The sequence below is a fragment of the Leuciscus leuciscus genome (genome assembly GCF_965113295.1).
Source record: "Leuciscus leuciscus genome assembly, chromosome: 6".
Taxonomy (NCBI): Eukaryota; Metazoa; Chordata; class Actinopteri; order Cypriniformes; family Leuciscidae; genus Leuciscus; species Leuciscus leuciscus.
Window position 1 is genome coordinate 38508699 of NC_138730.1, and position 15654 is coordinate 38524352.

The window sequence follows — 15654 nt, forward strand, 5'->3', positions numbered from 1 at the left end:
AAGATGAATGGAGACCAGCCGCCTGTTTGTTTTTTTTTCTTCCATGCCATCCCTCAGTGCTTCAGTTGGCAGTAGGATGACAAAACCATTGTGCTGGGGCCACATAGAACGCCTGGAACACACTGTCGGCTCCTGTTTTTATTCTGCGTGCCAAAAGAGGAGGAGAACGTGAGATGGGGAGACTCTTGCTCTGGAAGTCCATCTTTCCTTTTGATATTTTAATCTCTATTATTTTATCTGTTTACTTTTTGTCTTTTTTTTGGGAGTATTTTAAAACATTGTTCAACAGCACAACTCTTAAATATTGCTCACCCTCTGATGCCTGTTTTCTTCTTGTCTTGTTCTTCTGACCAACATCCATACATTCTCTTTCTCTCTTAGTCGCTCTCTTTCACACACACACATACATACATACTGTGTAGGCCTTGTGTGAAGCACTTTGAAAGTGGCCTGCCGCTCCGCCTGCCCTCTCTGTGTTCAGTTGCTCAGTTGGCTCAAAGATGACTCCAATTTGGGTCTCTCATCCTGACTGCAGACTCAGCACACGTACGTTACACAGTGTTCCTGTCTTGTCCTTTAGTTGGACTCGCTAATCTCTCCACACTTATTTACAAAGCCTGTCAAGAGTCCACATCAAAGAGATTTACCAACCTGATACCATGTGACAGCTTAAAAGTGATCATTCATTAGCACGGATGAATTGAAGTGGATATCTGTCTGTGCATTCGCTCCTTTATGTTTAGCTTTGTTCTGATTGTCATGTCCTGCCTTATTTGAGGGAAGAACAGTCATTCAATTGTCATGCGCCATTATTTCATGAATCAGGCCACTAATCATCACTTGCCTCATCTCACACTTAACACACTTAAATGTGTTGTAATGTCATTGCAATTAAAATTTGTATTAAAAATGGCTCAAAAACAAATTGAAAAAACACATGAATTGGCACCTCTTCAGCCCTTAAATTCATTGAAAGTCTTTGGAATGTGCTGGAGTAGAATTTACCTCTTGATAGAAATATCATCACAAAAAAAATTTCCATCAAGATGTGCATCATTTTTTGGTCAAGATCTTGTATTGACGATGCAAAAGTAGAGCACTCTGTAAAGTCTCCTCCAGTACATCCCAAAGACTTTCAATGAACACTCATGAGGTGCCAATTCATGTGTGAACATTCCTCTTCATGCTTATATTATATATTGGATTAGAATAAAAAGAGAGATATACTGTTGAAATGTCAACTTGGTGTAGCAGTAGTGTGCATTATTAGTGTTAATGTGATTTTCTATTTGTGGTTACTCTGCTAGAACAATAGGGGAACTGACATTATACATCCACTATAAGCACCTTGGAAAGTGATATTAAACAGAGTACAGCAATTAAACAGAGTCAATCCCTCATATTTTCAAAGCAATAATACAGAAAAATTCAGATGAACATTCTTTGAAGAGGTAGGATTCTCATTTTCTTGAAAAATCTGGATAAACACTCACCGGCCACTTTATTACCTTGCTAGTACCGGGTTGGACCCCCATTTGCCTTCAGAACTGTACTAATTCTTTATGGCATAGTTTCAACAAGGTGCTGGAAACATTCCTCAGAGATTTTGCTCCATATTGATTTTTCAGCTGCACATCCATGATGCAAATCTCCCGTTCCACCACATCCCAAAGGTGCTGTATTGGATTGAGATCTGGTGACTGTGGAGGACATTTGAGTACTCATTGTCATGTCCAAGAAACCAGTTTGAGATGATTTGCGCTTTGTGACATGGCGCGTTATCATGCTGGACCAAGTTCCAGTGGCCTTTTACAATGTTAAAAGGAAAAAGTGATATAAAGTCATGGGATAGCTTTAATGTTGTTGTTTTTTTGTGACTGGGTAAGTTAATGCATAAAGTCATAATAAAAAAAAGATCATAAATTCAATATCTATCTTGCTTACTTAGTGGAGAAGAGAAGATGACTATCCTTAACTGAACAGAGCTGGTCACACTTACATGTTCAGTTAAACTAAAAAGAGAACAATGCATGATTGGTAGGAATCCAGTTACAATTTGAAAGTTAAAGTTTATAGACGTTTTAAGAAAGTAAGAAAGAAAAAATGTACCTGTAGAGACTAGAGAGTGTGTTGATAGTCTGTAGTTGTATAGCAGAGCTACGGAAAATCAGTATAAGGTGGCTTTGACAGTTCGGCGAGAATAAAGAACTCCAAACTCAAGTTCAGCCTATAAATGGTTCTTCAGGATGATACGGTTCTAAATAGAAAGGTAAAGAACCATCTTTGTTTTTTAGAGTGAATCTGAATGTCAAAGCAAAAACCGAGACTCATCAGAATGTTTTTCAAATGTTCTATTGTCCATTTTTGGTGACTCATGGCTGACTGGAGTGGCACCTGGTGTGGTGTTCTGCTGCTGTAGCACATCGGATTCAAAGTTCGACATTTTGTGCGTTCAGAGATGCTCTTCTGCATACCTCGGTGGTAGAGGAGAATGGCCAGACTGATTCTAGCTGATAGAAAGGCAACCAGGTTATTTGAGATACTGTTGCCTTTTTACCAGCTTAAACCAGTCTGGCCATTCGCCCAAAGAACTGGAGTAAATCATGTAAAACTGGTAAAGTAATGGGGCCTTCGAATATTGCTTTGGATTGGTGGGCCTTGGAGTCAAAAAGGTTGAGAACCACTGCTAAGAACTATTGTTGATTGTTTACATTTATAACGTAAAAATAATTTGTAATGATTCATCTATTAGTTATTATAAAGGAGCAGTTTATTGTACCATTAACACGTAGTATGCTTATTTTATTTGCATTTATTTTCATTAGATGCAGCCCAACCAAACGTATTCGGTTTCTTCCAAATATTATTTATTTTATTTATTATTAAGTTATCAAGCAAATCCCGTGAAACAAAAATAGCAGTTATACATTCCTATAAATGATTTATTCATAGCGTTATATATGCAGAACTCAAATTAGATTTTTTTGTCTATTAACTATTTTAAAAAAAAGACAAATATGGCCTTAACATTGAACTTGATTATGGTTTTAAAAAATTTCACTGAAATTGTTTTCGGAAAAGTTTTGGAAAGCAGCTTCTGTGACTGTCCAACAAATTGGGAAGCAAAACACAAACTTTTCTATGAATCTTCAATCAGTAATGAGTAAACAAATGATGAGCTGTTGTTTTTTAATGTTGTATGTATTTATGCAATGAGGCTATGCTGAGCTGAGAAAGATGCAATAATCTGAACTGACAATATTTTAATGGAGCACATAAAAGCGTGAAAGTGATCAAGGAGGTCGGCGTGCCTGTGATCGCCACATTCGCTGGCTTTGAACTCTCAGGGAGGAGCACAATGCTCTCATTCAGAGATTGGCTGAATGACAGATGCTCCCTCTCTCTGTCTCTCTCCCTCACTCTCTCACCCCCTCCTCTCTGTCTCTCTCTAATGTTAATGAATTCAAACAACCCGCCCCCTACCCATCCAGCTCTCTTTCTCTTTCGCTCTTTTTCTCTCACCACAGAACTAAGCCATTTCCAGCCTTGGCAAGTTCCTCGTGATTTGCTCTCATCGTCTTAATGAATTCAACTGGGAGTGCATTGGCCCTGATGCCCACCCCCTTAGAGAGTGGTCCAGTGATCTTGCATATATCTGCAGGGCTGCTCCATGCGCTTCCATTGTTCCATCAGCTTCTGTCACTAACAGATACTCCGACAGGGAGTGTGGGAGAAAGCTAAGCCAGTTAGGACGTGGGAGACACTCGTACTGCACAGACACTCCTCACCCTTGATGCGAAAGGAGTTGAGTCCATGCGCCTGTGCTTTTGAAAACTGGAACTTCTCAAGGCTGTTAGAAAGTACTCTTTTTTCTTGGAAGACTCACCTGTGGACAGGTGAAGTGAAGTCATGGGTGTGATGTCACTGCTGCTGTTGACGGTGATTGGCTGGTGTGGTGGAGCGCCACCGGTGAGAGAGGTGTACAGAATGCCACAGAGCGCGCTCAAAGGTAGGCTAGATATCCGGACAGTTTTGTTGTTTCTCACTCTCATCTAACCAATCTAACAACCGTTAGCCGTTTGCAACTTCTCTAAAAAAAATAAGTACACTTAACCAAAAGATGAAAAGCCTAACTGTTAATGTAAGATATTGTTAGCAGAGATGCCAGAGCTCTTTTGACATTGAGTTTCTCTAAGTATAAACTTTTTGACATGCGTAATATTCAAAAGACATTTACACACATGCATCTGACAGATTCTTCCATCTAAATGAGTCATGCCTACTTCTCTGTACTAGCTTGTGCTTTCTGGCCAACTAGAAAATGTATCACTGTCTATTTAGGATGAATCACTTGTTTTGTAGCATTCTTTACCTATGTTGCTTTGAATAAAAGCATCTGCTAAATATGATTTGCATGTCAAAATGATTCTTTTGATATTTCTTTAAATGCTATATCCTTTCTTTGAGATTTAAGATCCCATATCTTTATCCACAAATCTCATATTCTCTATTACTATGAGATTGTTATATTGATTGAACATTACTACTCTTAATGAAGTGCATATATTTTGTTCACGGTGTAAAAGTCAACATAGTCTCTATATGCTGTTCAATAAAACATTATTTTAGTTGGTAAGGGTGTGTTGTCACAGTGAGACTGTGTTCAGGAGTTTAGCGTAGTCACTATACAGGCCAGAGTTCAGGCCGTTAATTAAGGTCTCAATCAGCTTTGAAGTCTCTCTCTCTCTCTGGGATATAGAGAAGAGGGGACAGCTGAATGATGTTCGGTGTGTTTGAACTTTGTGTTTGGTGCATGCTTTGAGCATGAGTTTGCTCACTTTTCCTGATGGAAAAACCATGACTGTTAAATACAGCACACATCACAGCCAGTAATGTGTTGAGAGATTCCCAATGGATTTATTTTTACTGAAGAAATCAATTTCACTTCTTGTTTTCTGTGCAAATGTTTCATGTTCTCTCTGCCTTTTAATTTTGTAAGAGTTTTTTTATTTATTTTTATTCATACATTTGACCATTTTATTGTTGAACCAAATATGATTCACTCTTAAAAACCAATTTTCCAAAACGGGGATTTTGCAGCAATGCCACAGAACAACCATTTTTGATTCCCCAAAGAACCTTTCAGTGAACAGTTCATAAAATAACCTTTTTTTTTCCATGTGAAGAACATTTTAAAAATCTAAACAACCTTTTTCCACTATGAAGAACCTTCTGTGGAATGGAAAGGTTCCATGGAAGATAAAGGTTCTCCATGGAACCATCAATGCCAATAAAGAAACTTTATTATTAAGAGTGTGTTTCTTCTCTGACTCGTATAAAGTCAGCACAAATTTCTTCTCCACTGAAGATAAATCTCTCAAATTTCTTGTTTTGAACCTGCTTTTAAATGTTTTCAATAGCGCATACTCTACTGATGTGCTTCATTTGTTGGTTGTTTTGAGGCATAAATTCACCTTTGCCTACATATCTTTCCAGCGCTGTCTGACAGAGGAACAGTAGTGATGGAGGCCGCTCTGTCCCGCGCTCTGTCTGCCGTAGATGCTGCCGTGTCGGACCGTAGCAAGGCTGAGGCAGGCTGCAGAGGGTGTGTGCCCTGTCTGTTTCAGGACTGTGGACAGCGAAAAGGCGCCTGTGGTAAGCTTGAGTACAAGCATGCTTCATCACAAGGACTCTTTGACTTCAAGTGCTGCTGATGATAATGATGGTGCTGGTTATTCCGTAGCATCTCCAGAGGACATGCAGTCGGAGCCGAGTTGCGAGGTCATCTCTCGCGCTCAGCAGGAAGCGGATGAAGGCGAGAGGAGCTGGCTGCTGAGTCAGGCCTGTGGCTTCTACAGACGGCGGTGCACAACTGCACAGGTGAACAAAGACATGTGCGTCAGAGTCATGGGAGAGAGCTGCAGTGCTCGTGTCCTGCAGTGCAGTCTGCTCAACACCATGCAGAATCTGGAGCCGGCCACACAGACCACGACACAGGGTAAAGACAAATGTCTTTTGAAATACAAAAAAGTTTCATTGTATTTATGTAAGCATACTGCGAACATTCAAAATATTATTCCTAAAAACAGACCTTTTATTTACTTACTTACTTTCTAAACAAAGATTATGTAAAACTACACTACCAGACAAATTTTGCTGCTTAATATTTTTATGGAAACCGTGATAGCCTAACTGAATACTTTCATTCAGCAAGGATGCATTAACTTGGTCTAAAATGACAGCAAAGACTTCTATTTCAAATAAATGAATTCATCAAAGAATCTTAAATTTTTTTTAATTGATTCAACAAAAACATTAAGCAGCGATAGCTGTTTTCAACATTAATAATAATAAAATGTTTCTTGAGCAATATTGTTTTGATAATAATGTTTCTGAATTTTCAGCTTACCTATCACAGGACTAAATTACACTATATTAGGTATATTAAAATAGAAAACAGTTCTTTTAAATTATAATAATATTTAATAGTTTTACTTGTTTTACTGTATTTTGATTGAATAAATGCAGCCTTGGTGTGCAAAAGAGACTTCTTTCAAAAACATTAAAAAAAAATCCTAATGATTCTTTGGACTGGTAGTGTACATATTTTTAATAAATTAATACAATTATTTAAAAAACTGAACTGACACTATATTACCAATTAATGTTATGTTAAATTCTAATCATCTTTGTGTCTTTGACGTAGCTGTGTGTGGCCAACGTTTCTCTGTCACACAAAACCTGACACAGCCTCGTCCTCGTATCATTGGGGGATCTCCTGCTCCTCTGGGTAGCTGGCCGTGGCTGGTGAACCTGCGGCTGGATGGGGCTCTGATGTGTGGAGGCGTGCTGGTAGACAGCTCTTGGGTCCTCACTGCCGCCCACTGCTTTGCTGGGTAAGAGCACAAATTACATATCTCATGTGAGGTGTGATAGTGTGTTACCTTTCCACTTCAAAATCTTGGCAATCATTAAAGGAATAGTTCACCCAAAAATGAAAATTCTGTCACCATTTACTCACCGTCACGTTGTTCCAAACCCGTATGAATTTCTTTCATCTGCTGAACACAAAAGAAGATATTTTGTAGAATATGGGTAACCAAACTATGGGAAAAAAAATACTATGAAAGTCGGTGGGGCCCATCAACTGAACTATTCCTTTAATGTCTCTATATATATATTTTTGATTATAGAATTGATATCAGTTTTTTGTAATGTAGATACAATTTTTTTTTTTTATTCTACTGAGAACATGAAAATGTTTTTTATAAAAACTTTTATAAAAACTTTTATAAAAACGGATGGATGAGCAACATTTGAAGCTGTTGTAAAATATCAGAAATACACACACTTGTAACAGTAATTGAATGCGCCATATCATTAAAAACAATGAACCAAATACCTGTAGTGGTAATAGTAAAAATTTTGAACATTGTCTTTTACCATATTGCTGTTGTCACCATTAATATGAAAAGGATTATACATTTTGCTGTCTTATTGCTATGTTTGTAAATGTATTCAAATGGTTTGTGAACGTACAAAATGTATCTCTCCCCCGAATAGGAGCCGCAGTGAGAGTTACTGGACAGCTGTAGTGGGAGAGTTTGATCTCACAAAATCTGACCCTGATGAGCAGATCATGAAAGTCAATCGCATCATCACTCATCCGAAGGTAAATGCATCAAAAATGCAACCAGTCAAATATTTGACTAGTTAATTTATCTCAGCAGTCAAATATTTGACTTATTAATTTATCCTTGCTTTATATACAGTATATGATGAGCCAAAACATTATGACTAGTCAAAGGTGAAGCGAATATCATTAATCATCTCCTAACAAGGCCACATATCATGGTCTGGGTTAATTAGATAGTAAGCAAACACTCAGTTCTTGTTTGTTCGTTGGCCAGAGGAGAATTGCCCCCCCCCGACTGAGCCTGGTTTCTCCCAAGGTTTTTTTCTCCATCCTGCCACCTGATGGAGTTTTGGTTCCTTGCCACTGTTGCCTTTTTCGCTTTTTTTTCCACCTTTGTTGCCATTGGCTTTTGGCTTGCTTAATTGGAGACATTAAATTTAACATTTAATTTAATATTCAATAATTATATTGATCTGCCTGTATTGACACCACAATATGAGAACTGAACTGAGCTGGACAATGACATCACGGTTTTCTCCAGAGTGGCTATATATATAAATTAACTAAATTAATAACTTTTTCACACCAAAAATGAAACATCACTGAACTTACTTAAGCTGGACTGTGATGCTATTTTCTTCTGGAAACAAACTTTGTAGCATTATTTAACTTTGAAACAATCTGTATTGTAAAAAGCGCTATATAAATAAATGTGACTTGACTTGACTATTAGGCAGGTGGTCATAATGTTTTGGCTAATCTGTGTATATATATAATTCATAAAGAGTTTTATTATTTTTAAATGTCTATTCTGTGTCCAATTCTTATCTCCTGTTGTAGTTTAACCCAAAGACTTTCAATAACGACATTGCTCTGGTGGAGCTGAGTTCTCCAGTAATTCTGTCTGAACGGGTCACACCTGTCTGCTTGCCCTCTGACCTCGACCCACCGGCTGGCACACCCTGTCTGGTCGCCGGCTGGGGCTCTCTGTATGAGGGTAAGAGAATATGATGCTGAACTCATGTATTAGCAAAAGAGTCCGCAACGTTGTCCTAAAATTCTGTAACGTGTTTTTCTATTTATGTTTGTGTTGATTCTCTGTACGTGTGTAGACGGCCCCTCTGCAGATGTGGTGATGGAGGCGAAGGTTCCCCTCCTCTCTCAGACCGTCTGTCGCAGTGCTCTGGGGAAGGAGCTGCTCACTAACACCATGTTCTGCGCTGGGTACTTGTCTGGGGGCATTGACTCATGCCAGGTTTGTCCACATTATCATACAAGCCTGCATTATGAACACAACGCCTGATGAAGAAACATCATATCGTCACTGTCGGGTGGAAACCTTTTATGTCCAAAACCTCTACTTTTCAGGAAATAGAAAAAACACTGTAATTTAAAAATAATTAAACACTGTTTTGTCAAAGTTGATACTGTGGATTTATATATGGTTGGATACTTGCATGTGTCATTATTAACATTTACCAAAATCATGTTACGTTTTCATCAACTTACTGGCTATAAAGTTTATTGTAGATGTGTGGGCCAAAAATTTGGCCAAAATCTCATCATGTTATAAAAGATGAAGTGTTACACGCAAGCTATTTAAGACAGTATTGGCTATGACTCAATGGCAAATGCTAGACTAAGACACTCTTCTCTGCTCCTCAAATACATAAATCATTAGCCTTATATAGTGTTTCTTGAGTAAAGAAAATTATGTACTTGTTCAAACAACCAGTTCCTTCTTTACCTTTGAAATGCAAACAAGCAGAGACTCCAAAATGTGTTGGGCACTTCATTCACGATGGAAGCTTATGGAGTTTGCATAAGCGTAAGTCCCTTATGGTTTGAGGAAGCTCTTTTTAATACATTTCATTGGCTACATATTTTCAGAACCCACAGATAGATGTAAAGGGTGATCTCTGTAAATGATTTATGAAAAATAAATAAAGAGGAATGAAATATACTAAGATACAAGGTTTCTGCCCGACAGCAATGATAACCCCTTTATAAACACTGCATCTGCTTTACCAAAATCTGACTTGAATTTGTCTCTTTGCATGTGTACAGGGTGATTCTGGAGGACCGTTGATCTTCCAGGACCGTTTATCAGGGCGGTTTCAGCTGTTTGGCATCACCTCTTGGGGTGATGGCTGTGGAGAGAGGGGAAAGCCCGGCGTTTACACACGGGTCACCGCCTTCTCTGATTGGGTCATGACAGAGATACAGAGTGAGTTGCTCAACACGTTGCACACACTACTGAAACAAAGAATATCTCCACCACCAAGGGTTTAAACCCTCCCACACTTTCTGCTCAGTGAAAAGCCACGAAGCCTGCAAAAGCCATTTACATTTCATTCTCCAAATTCCAGAGTCCTTCGGGAGTCGAGAGCCCACATGTCCTGAGCTGCTCAAGACAAGTGATCTCTCTGAGGAACAGCAGATGTCAGAGTTCAACACTCTCTGCCACTACTACACACTATCCTGCTCTTCGACCCTCGACCCCTCTGCTTGTCAGCGTCTCGCTCAGGACAAATGCCAAAGCCGATTTAAGAAGTGCCGTAAGTTATGCAGACATTTTAATTAAAAAAAATTACATATTTTAACAACATTAACTGAGTCATATTAGTAATGTAATATAATAGTAATATTTTTTAGATGTTTTTTTAAAGTATCTTTGGCTCACCAAGGCTACTTTTTGTTTTGTGATTAAAAATACAGTAAAAACGGTAAACAGTATAATATTGCTACGATTAAATTCCTGTGATGGCAAAGATACATTTTCACCAGCCATTACTTTTAGACTTTTACAGTTTTCAGTCTCACATGATCCTTCAGAAATGATATTAATATGCTGATTTGGTGCTCAAGAAACATTTATTATAATCAATATTGAAAACTGTTTTGCTGCTTAATATGTTTGTGGAAAGCATCATAATACATTTTTTTCAGGATTCTTTAATGGATAGAAAGTTCAAAAGAACAGCATCTATTTGAAATATGTTTTTTCAGGAACAATTTAAAAGCCTTTGATCAATTTAATGCATCCTTTCTGAATAAAAGTATGAATGTGTTTCTCTCTACAGAGTTGCATTCCTTTCTGCAGACTCTGCTGGACTTGCTTCAGAGGGCAGATGACTACATCAGAGATAAAGTCGATCTGACCTTCTTCACTCAGACTCTTCCTCAGTTGGTGGAGAATGTGTACAGTTCTGCTCATATGCCACGAAGACGCAGAAATGCACTTGTAACAGGTAGAGCCATTAAAACTTTCAGTCAATAAGGGCTCAAGAGAAGAATGTGGTATTTTTCAGGACATTATTCTCATCATTCTCCATATTGTTATTCATATACATCTTTCTCCATATTGTTATTCTAACCAACATATTATTCTCAAAGAGCAGGTAGGCCTGCCAGAACTATTCCAGCAAGTGGGCCCTCTGGTGGACGACTGGGAAAGCTATCTCAGAGGCATTGCTGAAGATCTGGATCAACACAAAGAACTAAAGAACTCAAATAACCTGTCTCAGGAGCAACAACTCTTCACACCGGTAATCTTGGTCTAATTTCAGATCAAATCTGTGATACAGCAACATGTTTACTAGATTATTTTGTTTTGTTTGCATTAGTTAACAATAAACTAAGATTACACTACAAGTCAAAAATTTTGGTCACTAAAATTGGGGTGCATTAAAGTGACTAAAAAGGACAGTAAAGACCTTTATAATTTTACAAAAGTAAAAAACCCAAAATTTTCTATTCATCCAAGAATCCTGCAAAAAAAAGCAGCACTGTTTTCAACATTGATACCGATAATAATAAGAAATGTTACAATCATCATATTAGAATGATTTCTGAAGGATCATGTGACACTGAAGACTGGAGTAATGATGCTGAAAATCCACCTTCGCTCAAAGGAATAAAATATGTTTTAAAATATATTCAAATAGAAAACATTTATATTACATTGTATTCATTTTTCACATTATTTCTGTTTTCACTGTATATTTAATCAAATAAATACAGCCTTGGTGAGCATAAGAGACTTCTATACAAAATATAAGAACATTACTGGCCCCAAACTTTTGAACGGTAGTGTAAGTCTGGCTTAATTATTTTTATATTACAGATGAGGAACAATCATTTTACTAAATTAGTTTTTTTTAATGAAAGTTTCAGGATGAGGACAGTGCAAAAGCACCTCTTCAGCAGCTCGACGGAGCGCTGCGCTCATCCATCACTGCCCTGCGCTCCAAACTAGAATCACTGCGCATTCCTGTCATACCAGAATTGGACCACCAACTGTTTCTGAGGGATTTCACCATTCCCACCACTGGAAAGCAACAACAGGATAAAAGAGCCGATGCAAGGGAGCCTGTATTGTCAGCTGACATTTGGACTTCTCTGATATATAAAGCGTTCAGAGGAAGTGTCACGGGAAGTGTCACAGTACATCCGGTGATGACAGAATCCCCTCGGGATGATATGGATACGACATCCAGATCCGCAGAACCTTCGGCACAACCAATGAAGCTCAACACCCTGGAACCTTCTGACTCACTCCTCGAAAAAAGCTCCGTGCCTACCCAGATGCCCCAGCTTCAACAGCCACTCTTCAAAAGTAAGAGGAAAACAGGAAAGATAAACAGGAAACCTTGAAAAAGATTTTCAAGAAAAGATTTTTCTGAAATAACTACAATTTTATTCACCTACAACAGTCACCCTACCACAACAACGACTTTTTCGACCGCTGTACAACTCAAATAAAACATATTTTAAACAAAGAATTTATGCAAGTGATTTGACAAAAATACAAGTTTCAGACTGAGTTTAACCTCTAATGGCCCTATTTATTTTACTCTTTTTCTTTTCTTTTTTTTTTTTAAACAGATGACAATTCTTTTCTGTGGTAATTTACATTATCAGTGATATGATTTTTCTGTATTTATACAGAATTTCTTTTTCAAATACATAAAAAAACTTTAATTTCATGCATGTAGACTGTAGCTCAGCACTGCACAAACTAGCTTTAAGGTTTCTTTGCGGTTTTAAACCAAAATTAAAAGCTTAATCGTTTGAAGGTTTACTGTAATGTAAAAAAAAAAAGAAAAGAAAAGTATTGTGATGATTATTTATTACTATTCAAAAGGTTTTTTTTTTTTTTTTTTTTTTTACAGTGCAGTATTAGTAATATTTCTTTCTTGATCTGTTTAATTTTTAAAGTTTAAATAATTAAATATATATATCATTTTTATAATAACAACAAAATAAAAATCCGTTCTAATAAAACCCCAAATCTGCTTGTGTTGTTGTTTCAGAGCTCCTGCAGAGGAGAAAGAGAGATCTGCTCAAGCGACTGATACGAGGAGCCAATGACAAAGGTACAGTTTCTCATTTAATGAACGTTTAGCAGTTTTTTTAGATTCTCAAAGTTCTATATGGCTTATTGTGTTATGGATCACTTCAGCTGCGATTTAAAAAGGAACATTAGGTTAATATTCATTGTAAGGAATATGAGTTTTAAAACTGTGTTTGTTCTCTGTGTTTTGTAGTTTGCTCAGGAGTAACTGAATCAGCTCAGCTGGTCAGCACCACCAAAGAGATGTACAACTGGATCCTGGCTGTTCCATCTAACAACATTAACATGATCTTCCAGGAGGTGTGTGTGTGTGTGTGTGTGTGTGGTTCAGGTATACCCTATGTTATGGGGACAAAATATCCCAACAAAGACGGCAATATCCAAAATCTTTGATCTTGAGGGGACATTTTTTGGTCCCCATGAGGAAAACAGCTTATACATCATGATGAGTGAAGTTTTTTTGAAAATCTAAAAAATGCAGAAAGTTTATGGGATAGAATATATGGTTTGTACAGTATAAATATTATATCTACGGAATGTCCCCATAAAACATGAAAACCTAACGTGTGTGTGAGTGTATGTGTGTATATCGTAGAAGTTGCTTGACTTCATTTACCAAAAAAATGTTTTCCCTACAAACAGAAGATATATTTGCATACAGTATATCTTTACAAGAATAGTATCAGATTATAGATTGTACAAAAGTTTGGGGTTGGTAAGATTTTGTAATGTTGAAAGAAGTCTCTTCTTCTCACTAAGGCTGCATTTATTTGATAAAGAATACAGGAAAAGTAATATGAAATATTATGAAAGTTTGAAATAACTATTTTCTATTTTAATATATTTTAATGTAATTTATTCCTGTGATGGCAAAGCTGAATTTTCAGCATCATTACTCCAGTCTTCAGTGTCACATGATCCTTCAGAAATCATTCTCATATGCTGATTTGAAGAAAAAAAAATCTTATTATAATCAATGTTAATGAAAAACACGATACATTTTTTCAGGATTCTTTGAAAATAGAACTTCAAAAGAACAGCATTTATTAGATATAAATCTTTTGTCACTTTTGATCAATTTAATGAATCCTTGCAAAAAAAAGCAAAAAAACAATTTCTTTCAAAAAAACTTTTTTTGTTTGTGTGATGGTCTATCCATGTTGTTTAGGTTTAGTGTTGTGTTTTAATTCTTTATGTTTATCTCTGTGTGTGTTCTTCATCTCAGGTGCTGGTCGACCTGAATACTAAGAATGAACGTGGTTTGTACCAGTCACGGATCAAGGCCACTGTTGGTGGACGACCTTTGACCTTTTACAGCTTGGTGGGTTTGGAGAATGAGGCGTTTTACCGCAGCATGCCACGCATCATTGCCGTTGCCATTGATGCTCTCAAAACATAAAACACACTCATAAATGACACTTGAAATGACACTTAAGCTGAATCCCCGATGCGGAGCATTGTTACATCCTGAACTCTAATGTGACATCATGTGCTGCTATGGAAATGACTGCATGGGACCTCCACTCTAGAGTCCTCACAGGACAGCTGACACTTTCCTGAATGAAGAGTCTCAGTTGGTCACTCTCTGCACTCTGAGACTGGACTGACGCTAACAGTATGTTAACTTATTTCGCAGGGACAGAGGTTGATCCTCCTGTCTGAGCTGCACACTGTACAGATATTATATTTGATGTTTGTTATATATTTATTTGTGTTACTTTGTATTTTTTTTTATATTAAAACAAATCATTAAATGAACTGGAGCTAAAGATTTAACTATATTTAAATAAAAGTTGTCTTTTTATTATTTATGTGCTTGTCAGGCATGCATTTCACACCTTTCCAGCCTTTCATTCTCATTTTTTCCTTTTTTATTTATTTACTATTGTTATATTTCTCTTTGCACTGTCACCAACTTTCACATAACATTTTTATTTCAGATTAGCTGGGGAAGGGAAGTAATTGCTGTTTAGAGGCTTGTTTACTTCCACTGAACTGGCAACCAAACAGTTCATGATCATGACAGCTGAACATCGCTTTCAACTGTGCTAATTGTGCTGCTCTGCGACAGGTGTCTGAATTACCGACAAAGTCATGCCGATTCTTTATTTGGAGCCGATGACAATCCTGTGGGCCTTTAAAATGAGCACTAAAGACTCAGTCTAAAGGATCTTAAAGTAACACTGAAAAATGGCACAGTTTCAGCTCCTGGTCTGTTCCATAAAGTCGTAATCCCACCTAGAAGTATGCTTAAGTAGTTTATTCGGAGCGATGTAAATTTACTTCATGAGTTTGCATGTTTATATAATCCTTGAGTATATCATTTGAGCACTAAAAGCCCCTGGACTTATGAATGAATAGAAATAATGCATTAGATGAGATAATGGAGGGATGCCAGAAGAACTGTCACAATGGAAACAGCTGTTTATTTATTCTTGTGAGATCATTGGCAAATTAGATGAACTTGCTCCTCCCACACTTTTTCCCATTTTAATCCATATCTTGGCAATCTCAGTCAACAGTAGTATCAGATGGTACAAATGACTCTACTCTTCTCTACTCTACTCTGATCTGCTTTACTCCTCTCTCATCCTCAAACAATCAGTCTAGAATCCATCATTCCAGAATTCCAAAGTGTTAAAAATAAACCTCAACACTTAAT

General features: G+C 37.3%; 1 protein-coding gene across 1 annotated transcript; it reads left to right on the plus strand.

Annotated features, from left to right (window-relative positions):
* Positions 1 to 3875: 3875 nt before the first annotated feature.
* On the plus strand, positions 3876 to 14732 carry prss56 (serine protease 56). Its single transcript, XM_082173393.1, has 15 exons — positions 3876 to 4009; positions 5497 to 5655; positions 5744 to 5998; positions 6707 to 6896; positions 7564 to 7672; positions 8477 to 8633; positions 8749 to 8891; positions 9704 to 9863; positions 10006 to 10194; positions 10720 to 10887; positions 11033 to 11184; positions 11807 to 12254; positions 12952 to 13014; positions 13186 to 13292; positions 14218 to 14732. Exons 1-15 carry the CDS (start codon positions 3910 to 3912, stop codon positions 14389 to 14391), a joined length of 2574 nt encoding a protein of 857 aa, XP_082029519.1. The 5' UTR covers positions 3876 to 3909; the 3' UTR covers positions 14392 to 14732.
* Positions 14733 to 15654: the final 922 nt, after the last annotated feature.